This window comes from Delphinus delphis, chromosome 7, assembly GCF_949987515.2.
Source record: "Delphinus delphis chromosome 7, mDelDel1.2, whole genome shotgun sequence".
Classification (NCBI taxonomy): Eukaryota; Metazoa; Chordata; class Mammalia; order Artiodactyla; family Delphinidae; genus Delphinus; species Delphinus delphis.
Genome location: NC_082689.1, coordinates 77,616,448 through 77,631,892, shown reverse-complemented (window position 1 = coordinate 77,631,892; position 15,445 = coordinate 77,616,448). Strand labels below are relative to the sequence as shown.

The window sequence follows — 15,445 nt, the reverse complement described above, 5'->3', positions numbered from 1 at the left end:
AGCTATACTTAACTTTTTTTAATAAGTAGAAGAAACATGATGACTTGACCAGGGAGAAAAAGAATACAAATATAAAAGATTCATCTCCACTACATATTCGAATGTCTACAAGTATCGTGACAGTCAAATCAGCAGTTAAAAGATGAGAAAACAGTGTGGCCAGGCACCTGAGTGATACCTGTAAGTTCCCTGAGTGCATGATATATATATAGTGTTCACCTTTGTACTAATACACGGTCAAGAAGAGGCTTAAATGTCTATTGACGAAAATGGGCAAAGTCTATTGGCTAAATTGACCTGACAATGGAAATATGAAGATATGGAAATAGGAAATAAGAATGAAAGACTAATGACAACTTTAAATGAGACAGTGTATATCTACTCATTCCAACTTAGAAACCTTCACAACTTAGGCTAATTCTTTCTCTAGGTAAAAAAACAAACAAAAACTCAAGTGCATAGCTATGGATATAAGTAGATGCCAAATGTGCACTATCTACTGATATACCACTTGATAATGACTGGAAGTCATGTCATCAACATTTCTAACAAACCCAATCAAAAACCAACAGGTTAACCCATTGAGATCTTTTTTGGTTTTTTTTTGACCAGGCTGCGCAGCATGCAGGATCTTAGTTCCCCCACCAGGGATGGAACCCGTGCCCCCTGAGTGGTGTCTTAACCACTGGACTGCCAGGGAAGTCCCTTTTTTTTTCTTTCCTTTCTGATTTCACCATTAATGAATACATTTGTTGCACTCTACAACTCTATGAGCTGTTACATTTATGTGTGTTAATACTGATTTCCACATTGCCCTTTTATCCTGAAGAGCAGACTAAATGGGTAAGTGATCCCAATTCAGCTTTTCTCGCAAAATGTTAATTACAGGCAGTGTTAGTTCTATGCAATGTGCTAGACAAAGCAAAATAAACAGATAACAGGGGGGCAAGGGAGACTGTGGAAGTGGGGGAGAGGAAGATGGCCAACTAAAACCGAAAAATACTAAGTAAAAAGTTTTAAAAGGCTTCTGCAAGACTTCTTAGCATCTTTAGAAAATACTGCACCCTGCGAATCTCAAAGGGGTGGAGGGGTGCAGTTCATTCTTCCAAAGTGACATGGTCTTTTTACATCTCTTCAAGTAATCCCGATATACTCAGAAATACTACTCTAGTTGAAGTTTTTCAATAGATGAGTTCATATTTAAATGAGTTGCTATCTAAAGATAATGAAACTAAAACCTATCAAAATCTAACCATATACACAGCCCAAAAGTTATACCAACACAGTAGGTATGGGTCAATCTATGTTTTAAAATGCACTCACCTAGGTAATATAAATACATAAAGAAAGTTACCTAGATTCAACAATCTACGAGCAGATAAGCTAAAAAAAAAATCTTTTTCACTGGCTAATGTTCAATTCAATGGCAAGGACCCTATAACACCCAAAAGTGAGGATAACTCACAAGCAACAACAGCATAACAATTTATCAAGACAGTCAGATAAATCTAAGACACCAATCAATATATTGGATTTCTCTGGAAGGCCTATATTCCAAATCATCATTTCTCCCTAGGGTATGGAAAAATCTGGTAAAACTTAAAGAGATGATCACCAATGAAGTCATACAGACAGAAATACATTTGCCTGTAATTTAAAGTAAATGGAAGTTCTTTAGTTTTATTCACCAAACAAAAATTACTTATTTCATCTTAATTATCTTCCATTTTTGTCAAATTGAAAATCAACAGTAGAGACAGACCCTAAAAACAGTGTGAAGTCATAAGTAACCGCTGAAAAGTCACATGTAACACTGACTAACTTTCTGGCTTATATTGTAGGAAAGGGTATCTGCGTTTGTTTCATTCATTCAACAAGTAATTTACTGAGCACCCATGATGTGCCAAGAACTGTGCTCAGCACCTATAGACTTCTTAAAAGTTCAGAACACAGCCCCTGCCCCCTAAGAGCTTACAACTGTTGGAAAGGCAAAGCAAATAAACCATAATAAAACAAAACAAGTGCTAAAATAAGTGAAATAGTAAGAGTTATGGGCGGATTACGTAGGATTTTATTTTAATAATCTGAAGGGGAGGTATATGCTGGGAAAATTTATTGTTGAGGACCTCTTGGAGAAGGCAGGACTTGAAATGGCAGAATTTAGGTAAATAAAGGAAAGCTCATGGTAGTAGAGAGCTGGGGGGCAGGAGAGCAAGAAAAACAGCACAACCTTGGTCATGAACTAATATAGTTACTCAAAATACCATGAAAAGACCAGCCCGCGTTCATATTAGGGAATGTGAAGACATGCAGCTGAGAATCGTGCTCTGAATTATATACTATGGGAGATAACTGAAAGTTAAATTGTGGAAAGTAGACATTACGCTATAGGCACAGAAAAACAGTGGAAGTTCTACGGCAAGGAGATAACTCATTGAAATCTAAAAAGAGTTTTTTGGGGGACAAGCTTGAAGCAAGAAAACAGCTTAAAAGTTGTAAAGAGTATCTTAGGCATGACAGTGTAATGACTTAAGCTCAGATAGCAGCAGGAACAGAAATAAGGTCTATAAAAACCCGCCTTACTCAGTACGAGAACATGAAAATCTGACTTATTTTTAAAGAGGAATTATTCATTTATCAGTTTATTGAACAAAGGCAACAAGAAAAAAATAATGAATAATTAGAATTAGGGGGGCATTACTAAAAGAATTTCCTATTTTTACTTGCATATCAACCCATAAAATCTTATACATATCACCTATCCTTATCAAATGATCTAAACTGAATCATAGGTTATTAGAGCTGAAAGGGACCTTAATTCTTTTACTTTACTCTTCTCATTAAAAGAAGAGGAAAATTAAGAATTAAAGAAAGAAGACAAAGTCAGGCAGAAAGACTCTCTTGGGCTTAAGTGAAGGCCAAATTGCCTGTGATAAGGATGGTTATGCTGTAGAAAAGACAACAAAAGAATAAGACGTGAAAATATTTTAAAGCAAAACATTATTTACAATACACATAGAGAAAGAGGACAGCTTCATACATAATTATATCTTAATACAAATCTCTACTGCCACCAAGCAGGAAAATTATTTTATCATTAACATTTGTAAACTTGTAAGGTCCCTTCCAACTGTAAGATCCTATAACTCTGTAAAAGTAGAAGCACAACTTTCCCATCTGAAGTTAATGTACAATAAGAAAGGCAAGTTTAACCTACAGGATAAACTTGAAAGAATATTATTAAGACCTATTTGATAATTTCCAAATATCTATTACTACTAATAGATTCATCCTAAATTCTAAAAAGACATTCTAGGTTATCTCCTGAACTAAAACAAACATGCTACTCCTCTAATCTAAATCATCTGCTGCATTTCAAAAAGTACAAACTCTGGTTTCTGTAGACTGTTATGTCCAGTCTGCATATTATTTTACAAACAAGTTTTAAAATTTCATGTCATGTTCAGTAACATCCCAAAGACCACAATCACTTAGCAAGTAAGACTGCCACCAATTTTAGTCCTCAGCTGGTCCCAGAATGAGATCTTAATGCGAACTAGGCAATATACATGAAGGTTCCATAACCTTCAATTGCAAAGTCTAAAGAATTTGTGAATTAACTATTTAAAATTTGATGACAGAACCCTACCAACTTTGTGTCACTGCAGTGAGCTATATAGGCATCCTGCTTCTTCTCATTATCTTCTGATCACTTACGGCTCACTTATACTTCTGAGGGCGGGTAGACAGAAGACATGATGCAGAAAAAAGGATCAAGTTTGCGAATTATCAACTTTTATTTTAAGGTAGCTGTTTATAGGGCTTTAAATTAGATTTCTGAATACATGACTGTTTATATTATCCATGCCCTCCGACTCTGTTATCAAAGCTAAAACAAGAATTTGTTTTACCAAGACTTGGGCCCCATATTTGTTAGATATCAAGAGGAAAAAAAGGAATAATCTAAGGGAAAAAAAAATGGGTATTCTCTTGAGTTCCTCAGAGCTGGGTTCTTAAGTCATTCAATCGTTATCCTAACAGGAGCCAACAGAGAGAGACTTCTGAACATCTAAACAGTCAGGTACGCTTAAAGGCACATGGCATATACTGGTCTAGGAAAGAAGTAGAAGAAAACCACAAGGTAAAATTCAGAGTATTTGAATGGATGTGTACCAAGTAGCAAATAACCTTACTAGGAAGATGGTCACTACAGAGCTAAAGAGAAAGGGCCATAGAGCAAACTGTGACCAGCTTATGTCAATGAGATACATGAGTACTTAAAAAATAAAATCTGCATTTTACTCAAAATGACTAGCTGGTATCTTGGTTTTGGTAGTGCAACAGCACCAATACAGCAAGGGCAAGCAGGTCAATCCCTTGCAAAACTTACCTTGATTGGCCCAATGGAAACAGAAGGCCCCAGAAAAGAGAGAAGCATCTGGCAGTAGCAAATTGTTTTATTTTATCTTTCTGTGGAAAGAAACTAATTTTAAATAAGAACCAGAGCATTTAAAGAATAAATATTTTTTAAAGCTCATTATCTAGTTAGAGCAGCTCTACTGAGAAAACAAGAAGAGCTCCTTGCTGCTTAGAGATGGAAAGAAACAGAAGAGGAATCAGAGTTGTTTCTCCATCACCTAGGGAGTTTTAAAACTTGTGCTATCCTAGAGTAACAGAATAAATAGTTCTTTTATTTAAAGAACTCCTACAGGCAGAATCTTTTGGGCCTGGTGCCTCTGAATAAAGCTTTTTATACAAAATTAAGGGCTATACTCTTAAATACCTTAAATAAAAAAGAAGAAAACCACTTGACATTAAGCCCTTCTATTCTTAAGGAAAAAAAAAAAAAAAAAACATACACACAGAGCGAGCTCTTTTCTCCACTACAATTTCACCAATAATTCAAACCATCAAGGCTTAAATGATTATCAAAGCAAATGATGCCCCCAACTGGCAGAAGGATCATACCTAATTGACTGGCTTTCCAAAATATTTTGTTACCCTAAATACTTGATGATTTATTGAAACACTAAATGGAAAGAACCCAGCCACCAAAGGATATGTGTATTATAGAACCTAACAGGGGGCATAAAATTATTTACGGTAACTGAACCTGTTACCTTTCTTGGATGCTTTTCTAGGAATTAAGTTCTATTGAACTCATTGAGTCAGCATTAAAACCGTTTGGTCCAAATCACTCCCACAAAATGTTTACAATTTATGCTGGAGATGGAAGGGACAGCTCAAAAGCAGAAGTGCAGAAGCAAAAATCATTTTAAAAAAACAAAATAGTATAAGTGGAAAATAAACTACCTATTTGGCACCGTCCTATGAAGAACCAAATCAGAGTAGAACCTTCCCACCTCCACCCCCATTGCGCGCACGCGCGCGCGCGCGCGCGCGCGCGCACACACACACACACACACACACACACCAGGAAGCTTTTTCAGGAATAAAATTAATCCTAAGCCAAAGGCCTAAACAACTGCTGTTTTCAGATTCTATGCATGTACAAGGTCCACCAACAAAAATTATATTGACATAGCATATTTACTTCAATTGACATACTTGGGGGGAAAGTCATTAAACTAAAAAGCCTACATGTACTTTGCTACTTTTAAATTTAAAAAAACAAACAAAAACAACTCAATTTTGTTGCTGTAGAAAGTAAATCTCTTATACAGATTTTTCATTACACTCAAAATTTGGTTACTGTCATGATTATACAACATTTCACTTAAAAACATTATTCTGGCATAAACTGAAACTTAAATAGCTGTAAGTATTGACCCAGATTTTGAAATTCTTTGACACAAGAATACCATGGGCAAAAGTAAACAAAGAAATACAAAACAAAACATTCTTACTTGTCCCATTGGTGGTCCTCCCATTGGGGGCATCATTTGCGGCATCATTCCATGAGGTACAGGAGGCATGTTCGCTCTCTGACCCATAGGATGCATTCCCATTGGGGCATAATGCATGCCAGGGTGCCCCATCTGAAAAAGAGGGACAATTTAAAAATTAGTAAGTACCAATAAATGCTTCTCAAAAATCTGATTTCTACAAATCAGTTATATGCATGACATAATATCTGGCTAATGTGTGATTCAATTACTGAGTTAGTTTATACTTTCTTGTCTTAAATAAAATGTACAACACCAGTATTTATGAGGTTGCACCTGACCAAATTTCAGAACAAAATGGAAAACATTAAAATCATCACTGGACACCTAATTCGTAGTTGTTGCTGTTTTAAGTATGCTGATTTAATCAGTTACCAACTGGTTTGCTAAACTGGGAGGAAATGCATGTGAAGGCCAACTTAACTGTTATGGTGAAAACCACAACTTTGTCCTACTTCACACAGATATCAGCTAGTCAACTATTTTTATTTTATAACTTCATTTATTCTTAAATTCATGTCTAAGATGATTTTAAGCTTTAAAACGCTGAATTTACCCAATTAACTCAGATGAGGGCTGGTCTTACACAAAACAAACAGTATTGGATACCCGGGGACACTTCCCTCCTAACAAGCAAACATATTATTTCCTAAGAGAATCTCTAACACAGCTAAAATTACTCCTGCAAAAAACAAAACAAAACAAAAAACCCAAAGAATGAGGTCTGTCACTCACGGACACTAAATGCAAACAACTAATTCATCCATCTTAACGCGCTTTTATAAGACAACTACTTTCTTTACTTGTGTGTCCATTGTTACAGGTCTTAAAAGCAGGAAATTATCTCCTGCCAATTCTCCCAGCTGTCCCCCCGCTGCAGACAACACTACTACTAGTGAAGAAATTCTGGCAGCCTCTATTAAAGTCTACCGAAGAAAGTCTCTGCCTTCCCCCCGCCTGCTTAATCGGGCCTACCTCTCCAAAACGCTCACCCCGCCTAGGGCCCAGCACCTCCACCGCGCATCTGCCTAGGCCAAACCCACTGGGAACTTCCACGGTCCCACTTCCTTTCCTTTGTGCATCCCCGCCCTCCCATTTCTCTCCCTCGGAACATATCCCACCATCTCGAGCTCTTCCTTCGTCCACTCTCATCTTCTCCTCCTGGAGAAAGCTTCCTGTCTCTGACTCCGTTTTTCATTGTGCCGCTTTCCCCCTGCCCCACCGATCCCTTACCGAGGGCCGTCTCCTCAGGAAGCCGTCAGCAGAGACCCAAGAGCTGGAGCAGAGGCTTGAGCCGGACAATCTCCGCTCCCCGTCCCCGGGACCCCGCGAGGGAGGATGGCTCTCCATTTCACTCACCATGAGGCCTCCACGCTCGGCTCCCGTCCCCGGCCTCATCGTCGGACTCAGACTGCTCCGCCGGCGGCCACTGCCGCTACACATACCAACAAGAAGCGATCTGAGTGGCTGGCGCCCACTGGGGCTAAAGGTTAAAGGCTGCCCTGCGCTACGGGGCGGGATCAGCGGGGCCAATAAGCTGACAGGCTTCCCCGCTGTCCAATCAGACTGCGCTGCCGACACGCAGCTCTTCGACGATTCGCCCCCAGCCTCAGCCTCACTCGGCGTCGCCTGCATGGAGGGGGGAATAGGGGGACGGAGGAAGTTTCTGCGCCGACTCCTCTGCCGGGAAAACTCCACCAACTTCCCCCGGGGAAGGGAAGACAACTGTATCCCAGCTTCCCGAGCTTAGACAGCCTCACCCCGTAGGGGGTGGGGCAGTGGGGGCCTGCCACCTTCACCCCCCGCCCGAGTCACGTACGCCCCGCAAACCTGAGGCCGCCGGGGGTGGGGTAGGGTGGGGTGGGGGTGGAGTAAGCAGCTTCTAGCGTTAGCGGTGGCCGGGGCTGGATGCGCGCGCGCGGGGCTCGAGGTGGAGGGAGGGGGCGGGGAAGGCGAGAGGAGGGGTCGTGAGGAGCGGGTTCGAGCTCTGTACGCACCAGCTGGCGAGCGCGCGCCGGGGTGGGGGGAGGAGGCGTGCCGAGCGGTGTGGAGGGAAGTTGTGGTAGGGGCGGGGAGAACAATGCGACAGGGAAGGAGGAAAGGGCAGTTAAGGGAGGCGAGGGCGTGGCGAGCTGAGCTGCCGTTAATGAGGGAAGCCGGGGCTAGTGCAGGCGTAGAGGGGAAGAAGAGAGAAAGCAAATAGGTTCGGGAATGTGTATTAGAGCGGCATGGGCGGGCGCTAGGACCGAGCGTCGGGGAGGTGCGGCTTTGGGGCTGCCGGGGCGCGAGCTTGCATGAAGGTGACGCGGCGGCGGCGGCGGCGGAGCTCGCTGGCCCGGACTAAGCACTGCAGGGAGAGGACACTCGGCTGCCTTGGGCCTCGGCTTGTCTCTCTCCGCGCACTTCACTGCGCCCCTTCCTTCGTACTACTTGAGGGTCATGCTCTGGTCCGGGGGCGCCCAGCCTTTTCTCGGGCCCCACGGCACTTTCCTCGCCCAGCCACGCACCCTTGTGCACCCCTGCGCGCCGGGGCCAGGTGGTGGAGGCCGTGGAGGGCCTGGCCGTTGATTGGCTGTTGCGACCGCGGGGCGGGGCAGGTGGGCGACGCCTGACCTCTGCGGACCTAACTGTCTTTCCCGCCATGTCGTTCGTGGAGAGTGGGAGGCGCCCAGCCCCTTCTCGCCGCCGTCTAGGCACTGCTGTCCCGTTTGATCAACCGGCGTTTTCCGCTTTCACTCAGGGAGACAGCTGGGGTGAGGGTGAAGTCGACGAGGAGGAGGGATGCAACCGAGTGGCCCGTGACCTGCGGGCGGAGTTCTCGGCCGGGGCGTCATCGGAACCTAGAAAGGACTCGCTACTCCGGCCAGATGGGGACGGGTCTCCCGCCCTGCCCGATAAACGCAATGGTATTTTCTCGGCGGATGCAGGCGGCAGAGCCCAAGCCCGGCGCTGGCCGGTTCAGGTCCTCTCAGTTCTCTGTTCGCTGCTGTTTGCCATCCTCCTCGCCTTCCTTCTCGCTATCACCTACCTGATCGTAAAAGGTACGGAATGAAGCCCAGGCCTTGAAAGTGTGTCCAGAGTTTACTTTAGTTGAGCCTGGACGTGGCTCTCCCCTTCGTCGCCCTCGCTCCGTCAAAGGCCGGCAAGCTGGTAGCCGCTTTCATCCAGAGTCCTCGTCCGCACCTTTCTTTGATCTTCTCCCTTGTCTTCTCTTTCCTTAAAGGTAGAGGACTTTGGTCCGTGATCAGGAGACCCATTTTAAGAAAGGGTCTTGATAAGTGGGTAGTCTTGAAGAAAAAATATCTTAAAGTCGGTGAACACTTGCGGTAAAATATTGGCAAAATCAAACAAAATGCATAACAACCGTCATTAAAGGAACGGTGCAAAGTGTAAATATTAGGTTATACACGTTCAAAGAGTTTAATCCACAAATGGTTAAAGATGTACAATCCACTGATTCCTCTGTACACGTTGAATTGCTGAAGGACAAGGATTTCCATCCCAACCCAAATTTATACTTGCATAGGTAAAATAGACCCTCTTGGGTTTTGAATTAGGTTTGCAACCCAGTGTAGTGGTGAAGTTCTGTTGCAGGAGCAAGATAGTAGGTTCTTTCTCTGATTAATGGTGTTATTTTCCGTGTCTTAAGTTGAAATATTGGCCAGGTTGGAATAGAAAGAGATGTGCCTTGAAAGGTTTTCCAAAGCTTATACAGATGTATTATGTGGTTGGATATTTTATGTTGCAGTGGAAAGAGTCAGACGTCAGTTTAAAGTTCAGTTCTCAGTGGTGTGTGACTTTGGTTAAGTTACTGAAAAAGAAAAATTAAAACAAGAAAAAATACCTTAGTTTGTTGTATGAAAAGCACCCAACACATTGCCACTCAAGTATTTTACTTCACTAAGTAGAATTAAATCTATTTAATTCCAGTTTTTACTTTTCCTCATTGCTTCCAAGCCCCTAGTGGGGTGTAGATGGCATCTAACACTTTACCATGCTTGATTTTCATGCACAAGACAGATTGGCAAGTTAATATGAGAATTTTACCTCTTCAAACAATGATACTGGGTGTAAATTGTCAATGTTAAATATGGGTGCCAATGTTTCTTTCCTCTATCACTTCCCTCCCCCATTTTTTCAAAGCAGCTCAGAGTTTTGTCTTGTAGGTAGTTTAATTCTTTTGCTCTGAAAGATTGCCTTTGTTCATAAAGTCACAAAACCTGATAAGTTGAAGTACATTGCAGGACACATTGAGCTGTGCTTATTTTGGAGGGTAGAGAAAGGAGCTGAACTCAAAACCTAGTAATTCGCATTACATAAAATGTCTAAGGAATAAAAATTCCCATTTTATATACATGGCAGTTGACTCATAAAGACATCTTATTTGCTTACTGAAGGTCACTTAGCTAGTAAATGGAATCAGAATTTGAACCCAGTTGTTTTGGGCTCCAGAGTGCTTTCCACAACTCCACAATGTCTTTCTGGCCTTTGAGCTACTTTTCAAATTATAAAACTGTCTTTTTTACCCAAGCCCTTTTTGTACTTACAGAGTTACATGCTGAAAATTTGAAGAATGAAGATGATGTACACACTGGACTGTTAGGTATGGACTTTATTGTCACTTAATTTGATTTTTGAGCTCACTTTTGTTTTTCTAGATTATGCTTAAACTATGCAGAATTTTGGTTAAATACTTAATATATTCCCTGTGCAGTTTGGTTTTACTCTTTTTCACTTGCATTTGTGTGTGGTAACTTTTATTAGATTTTCTTTTTACATGTGTATGGGGGTATCTCCGTGTGTATATGTATGTATACCAGACATACTAGGAATACATTTTGAATACAACTGTATGTAACAAAGACTCAGAGAATACTTAACGTTTCTTAGTTACCTTTTGGAAAAGTCTCTCTACACTTCTTCTCAGGAATTAAAAACAAACAAAAAAACCTTACCTCACAAACTTAACAAAGATAACATCTTAAGCAGACCTCATGAGAAGTTTAAGTTCAGATCCCCTTATAAGCAACTTGGTTTTTCAAAAAATATGAAAAGCATTGGGCATACTTACACAGGTTAATCATGACTAGGAAAGAGTCAACCTGAGTTTCTATAGTATGTCTGTAGAATGCTGCAGTTTACAGGTTTGTAGTGAAAAATTCAGTTGTTATTTATCTTTATTTCTCTCTGCGCCAAAATGATTATGAAGACTTCAGAACTTGACCTGTCTGGTATGTTTTGCTCCTGTTTGCTGTAATTTCTTTGGCTGACCACTCTGAATTAGGGTGGGGCGGGTGGGAAATGGTTGCCCTCCTAGGCCACATGTTGCTCCCTCCTCCAATCTTAGCTAACCTATTTAAACTGCCTCCTCAAGGCTAAAGTCCTCATGGTGATACAAGGTATAGTTCACCTGATTTTGCAGAAGGGGAACCTTTATCTTCAGATTACAAACAACGTAGTTTGCTTGTCCCATGAAAACTTGTCTATGCTTGTCTCAACTTCTTGCATGAGAAAACTGTAAGGAACGGCACCAAGAAACGGAGGAGAGCTTAAGCAAGCTTTATTTGGGAACGCTCCCAGGCGAGGTTCACTGGTCCGAGAGAAAGGGGCCAGGGAAGTCGCGCCCGGGTGCAGGCACGAACCAAATTTATAGGGGTGGACGCAGGGGAGGTGCTTGCTGTGTGAAGCAGCCCCTTTTTTGGTAATCTCTCGGGTGTTGTGGCAATGTCGGTGCCGGTTGCGTTGGTTCCGCCCCTCGGGGAGCGGGAAATCGGGGAGCGGGAAAGCCATAGAGCCGTTGGTTTCGCCCCTTGGGGAGCACGAAAGCCGGGGCCAAGTGGAAAGTCCCGGGTCTGTTTCCTGGGCAAGTGGAAAGTCCCGGGCTGATGCCACTTGTGGGTCGGCTGCATCAACCACCTTGGTGGGGGTTCCGTCTGGCTCCCTGGGCCCTTCCCCGGACCTGCTGGCCTTACATCCTGACTTCTTTGGTGTAATGGGGCGACGTTTGTTCTCTGGCTGCTTCCTGCTGTATGGGGCGCTGGAGGGGAGTCGGGCGGCCAGCAGTCCGGAGATTAGGGGAGGGCGGCAGCGGGGGGTTCTGTGGGTAGTAAGGTATATGGGTGGAGTAGCATCTGATTCACCGCCACCCGAGATACTTCTTGTATGTGATTGCGGAGAAACCTGAGGAAACAGGGGACAAGCATGAATAGGATGCAGATAAGGATTAAGGGGCCTAGGATTGGTGTCAGCCAGGACCGCCACCAGTCGGGGATGGGGGAGGTGGATTGTCGCTGCCTGCGTTGGAGTTCTTCTTTTAAGCGTCGGAGAGCATCCACATTGTCCTCAACGACCCCTATCTCGTTGATATAGTAGCAGCATTCTTCTTGTAGGAAGAGGCAGGTACCTCCTTTGTCGGCTGTCAGAAGGTCCAGGGCGCGTCGGTTTTGGAAGGCAACTCGGGCTACTGAGGTGATCTGGCGCTGGAGGGAGGTGATGGAGGCGGCAGAGGCCTCAATGGCTAGCTGGAGTTTCTCTTCTAGGTTGTGGGATGTTGAGACACTGTGTGTCAGGGCTCCTCCCCCGATGCCTGCAGCAACGAGGGAGGAGGCGAGGGAAATGCCTGCTACCATAGGGAGAAAGATGGCCCTTTTCTGTCGGCCGAAGAGTTGTGTGGTAAGTGAGAGAAATTCAGCTTCGCCATATAATGTGAGCTGTGGAACAAGGGTGACGGGGATACATGGAAAGGGGGAGGAAGAGTTGATCTCTTTTGTAAGGGAGCCATTACACCAAAAGAACAGACCTGGTGGGGCCCCCATTGGCGTAGTTACAGGGAGGGATGAGTTGCAAGGGAGTGCATCATTAGTTAAGTTTGGTCGGCTGCCATAGCAAATTGTGAGGTTCTTTTTTTCTAAATCAAGGAATATGGGGACTCTTAAAGGGGGAAAAGGTAAGTTCTGGGAGGAATTAAGGAGGGTAGAGGTGAAGGGCTGGTCGAGTGGGACAGCAGTTAATGGTGGTCGGCTAAGTGAGACACATAGAAAGCAGTCAGAGATGTTGCCTATTCCGGTGTGATTAAGCATTTGCACCCCTTGGCGGATGAGGGCCAACCAAGAAAAAGGGTCCGTCTTATGGTCAGGGTGGGGTAATTGGCGTTCTAGGGCCTGTTCTGTCTCCTGGACCATGGTGGCCTGCTCGCTCAAGTGCTGGATAATTTCAGGGATCACTCTGACGTATGAGCGGAAGACCCTGATAGAGCCCACAGGGTAGGCATCAGTTGCCCACCGGTAGATTTTTCCTTGTACCCCTTTTACCCATCTTGTGTCCCAGGGATCTTTGATGTTAATGAATAATTGACCCTTGCCATTTGTGGTGAGCAGGTGGGATTGTTGGAGCGAGCTCCTGGTATCTAGTTTTGCCACATGGATGTTACATGAGTGATAGGGGCACCCCCCATAGGTCTCATCCCACCATTGACAGTAGTCTCTGGTCTGATCGTAAGTGAAGCAGACAGCGGGGGTGGACCAACCCAGGGGAACACCTTCTGTGTTAGAGATGGGGATCTGGACTGTCACCAGGGCCTGGCACCCATCTGGTTGGCAGTCCCCCGTGCCCAAGACTCGAGTGTGGGTCCGACCTTTAGCTTGCCATGTCCCATGGACATGGAAGCGCCATAGGGACATCTGGTGAGTCCTGGGTGGCAGGAGGAGCAGCAGGAGGAGAGACAGGGTGACAGACAAGCCGTAGTCTTGTGGGACCCAGCGGTTGGGCCGTCCAAGTCTCTGGAGTTGGGGCCATTTTAAGGCGGGAGACATGGTACCAGGAGGGGTGTCCCAAGAGTTTGGCTGCCGTAGGAGTGGTGAGGATCACCGTATGGGGGCCTGTCCACCGTGGCTTGAGAGATTGGGGGTGTAATTCATTGAGGAGGATGCTATCGCCAGGTTGTAGAGGGAGAGGGGAAGTTTCAGAGGCAGTGACCGTCGGCAGGTTGTGGTCAGTGTGTTCACGGAGAAGGTGGCGGAGCAGAGACAGGTAGGGGAAGTAGGAAGCTAGGGGTGGGTTTTGGGTTCGTAGGTTATGGAGGAGAAAAGGGCGGCCGTAGAGCAGTTCGAATGGACTGAGACCAGTAGGGGTCCGAGGTGAGGCTCAGATTCGGGTAAGGGCAAGAGGGAGCAAATTGGGCCACGAGATATGGACCTCAAGGGACAGCTTGGTGAGGTGGTCCTTCAAGATCCCGTTGGCACGTTCAACCTTACCAGATGACTGGGGGTGGTAAGGGATATGGAGTCTCCAGGTGATCTGAAGAGCCTCGGATACCTGCTGAACCACCTGAGAGACGAAGGCGGGTCTGTTGTCCGACTGGATGGAGATAGGCAGGCCAAACTGGGGGACGATATGTTGGAGAAGAATGGTGGCGGCCGTATCTGCTGTTTCTCGGGCCGTTGGGAAGGCCTCGATCCAACCTGAAAAGGTGAAATATTGGAAGCGTTTACAGCAGGGCATGTGGGTGAAGTCAATCTGCCAGTCCTTGCCAGGTTGGTGTCCGCGCATCTGGTGAGTAGGAATTCGGGGCCGTAGGCCTCCTTGTGGAGAGATGGACGCACAAGTCTGGCAAGCCGCGTGAGTTTTTGAGATGGCATCTCTGAGTCCAGGCATATAAAAGAAGGGATCTAGGAAACGGAACATTGCCTTTGGGCCAATGTGTAGGGACTTGTGGATGTCTTATAGGAGGCTGGCCGCTTGAGCTGAAGGGAGGGCAACTTTGTTGTCCATAAAAATCCATCCTTTGTTGTCCTTGTGGACCCCTTTGGATAGTAGTGCTGTCTCTTCGTGGGGGTCATATGCGTGTTGGATTGAGGTGAGGAACAAGATCAGAGCTGGAGGGGCCCCTTTGGTGAGCTTGTGGGCCACGGAGTCGGCCTTTGAGTTACCTTGTGCTATTGGGTTAGAGGGAGACTGGTGGCCCCTGCAGTGGATGATTGCCACCTCCTCAGGCAGTTGGAGGGCATCCAGGAGTTTTGCGATGAGGGAGGCGTTGACCATCGGGGAGCCCTTGGTGGTCAAAACTTCACACTCCCTCCAAAGAGCTGAATGGCTGTGTGCAATCAGGAAGGCATATTTAGAATCTGTATAGATATTGACCCTTTGGCCCTTAGAGAAGTCAAGGTCCCGCGTGAGTGCGATCAGTTCAGCCCTTTGAGAGGTTGTCCCTTCTGGGAGGCGGTTGGCCTCGATAATGGTTGAGATGGTTACTACCGCGTAGGCTGCCCGGCGGCGTCCGTCAGGGCCGAGTATTGAGCTGCCATCTACGAAGAGGGTGCGGTCCGGGTTTAACAGTGGAGTATCAAAGAGTCCTTCCCTCGGCAGGCTGAGGGCCTCTACAACTTGGGGGCAGGAGTGGGAAGGGGAGGTCCCCGTGTCGGAAATGGGCAAGAGGGAGGCCGTGTTTAGGCGGGGGGAGAGGTCAAGGGAGATGGCAGGGTTTTCGATGAACAGCAGGTGGAATTCCTGGATGCGAGAGGGGCCCGAGAGAGAGAGAGACT

The 15,445-nt window shown here is 45.2% G+C and overlaps 3 protein-coding genes across 12 annotated transcripts in view; 1 reads left to right on the top strand and 2 right to left on the bottom strand.

Annotated features, from left to right (window-relative positions):
- Positions 1-7,710, bottom strand: part of PRPF40A (pre-mRNA processing factor 40 homolog A) — a 56,104-nt gene extending 48,394 nt beyond the window's left edge. For 5 of the 9 annotated variants that reach the window (XM_060016785.1, XM_060016790.1, XM_060016786.1 and 2 more), the window contains exons 1-2: positions 7,140-7,710; positions 5,868-5,999 (exon numbers count right to left, since the gene is read on the bottom strand). In XM_060016785.1, coding sequence (XP_059872768.1) covers positions 5,868-5,999; positions 7,140-7,541 — 534 coding nt within the window. In that variant the 5' untranslated portion in view covers positions 7,542-7,710. The remainder of the gene's footprint in view (positions 1-5,867; positions 6,000-7,139) is intronic. The other 4 variants (XM_060016791.1, XM_060016792.1, XM_060016793.1 and 1 more) reach the window with 1 other exon arrangement.
- Positions 7,711-7,944: 234 nt separating this feature from the next.
- Positions 7,945-15,445, top strand: part of ARL6IP6 (ARF like GTPase 6 interacting protein 6) — a 47,296-nt gene continuing 39,795 nt past the window's right edge. Inside the window, exons 1-2 of one of the 2 annotated variants that reach the window (XM_060016797.1) lie at positions 7,945-8,947; positions 10,456-10,509. In XM_060016797.1, the coding sequence (XP_059872780.1) occupies positions 8,548-8,947; positions 10,456-10,509 (454 nt within the window). In that variant the 5' untranslated portion in view covers positions 7,945-8,547. The remainder of the gene's footprint in view (positions 8,948-10,455; positions 10,510-15,445) is intronic. The other variant, XM_060016796.1, reaches the window with a different exon arrangement.
- LOC132428170 (histone-lysine N-methyltransferase 2D-like) lies at positions 11,296-14,679 on the bottom strand. The gene is made up of 2 exons (XM_060015705.1): positions 14,159-14,679; positions 11,296-12,086 (listed from the first exon to the last, which is right to left on the bottom strand). Exons 1-2 carry the CDS (start codon positions 14,540-14,542, stop codon positions 11,346-11,348), a joined length of 1,125 nt encoding a protein of 374 aa, XP_059871688.1. The 5' UTR covers positions 14,543-14,679; the 3' UTR covers positions 11,296-11,345.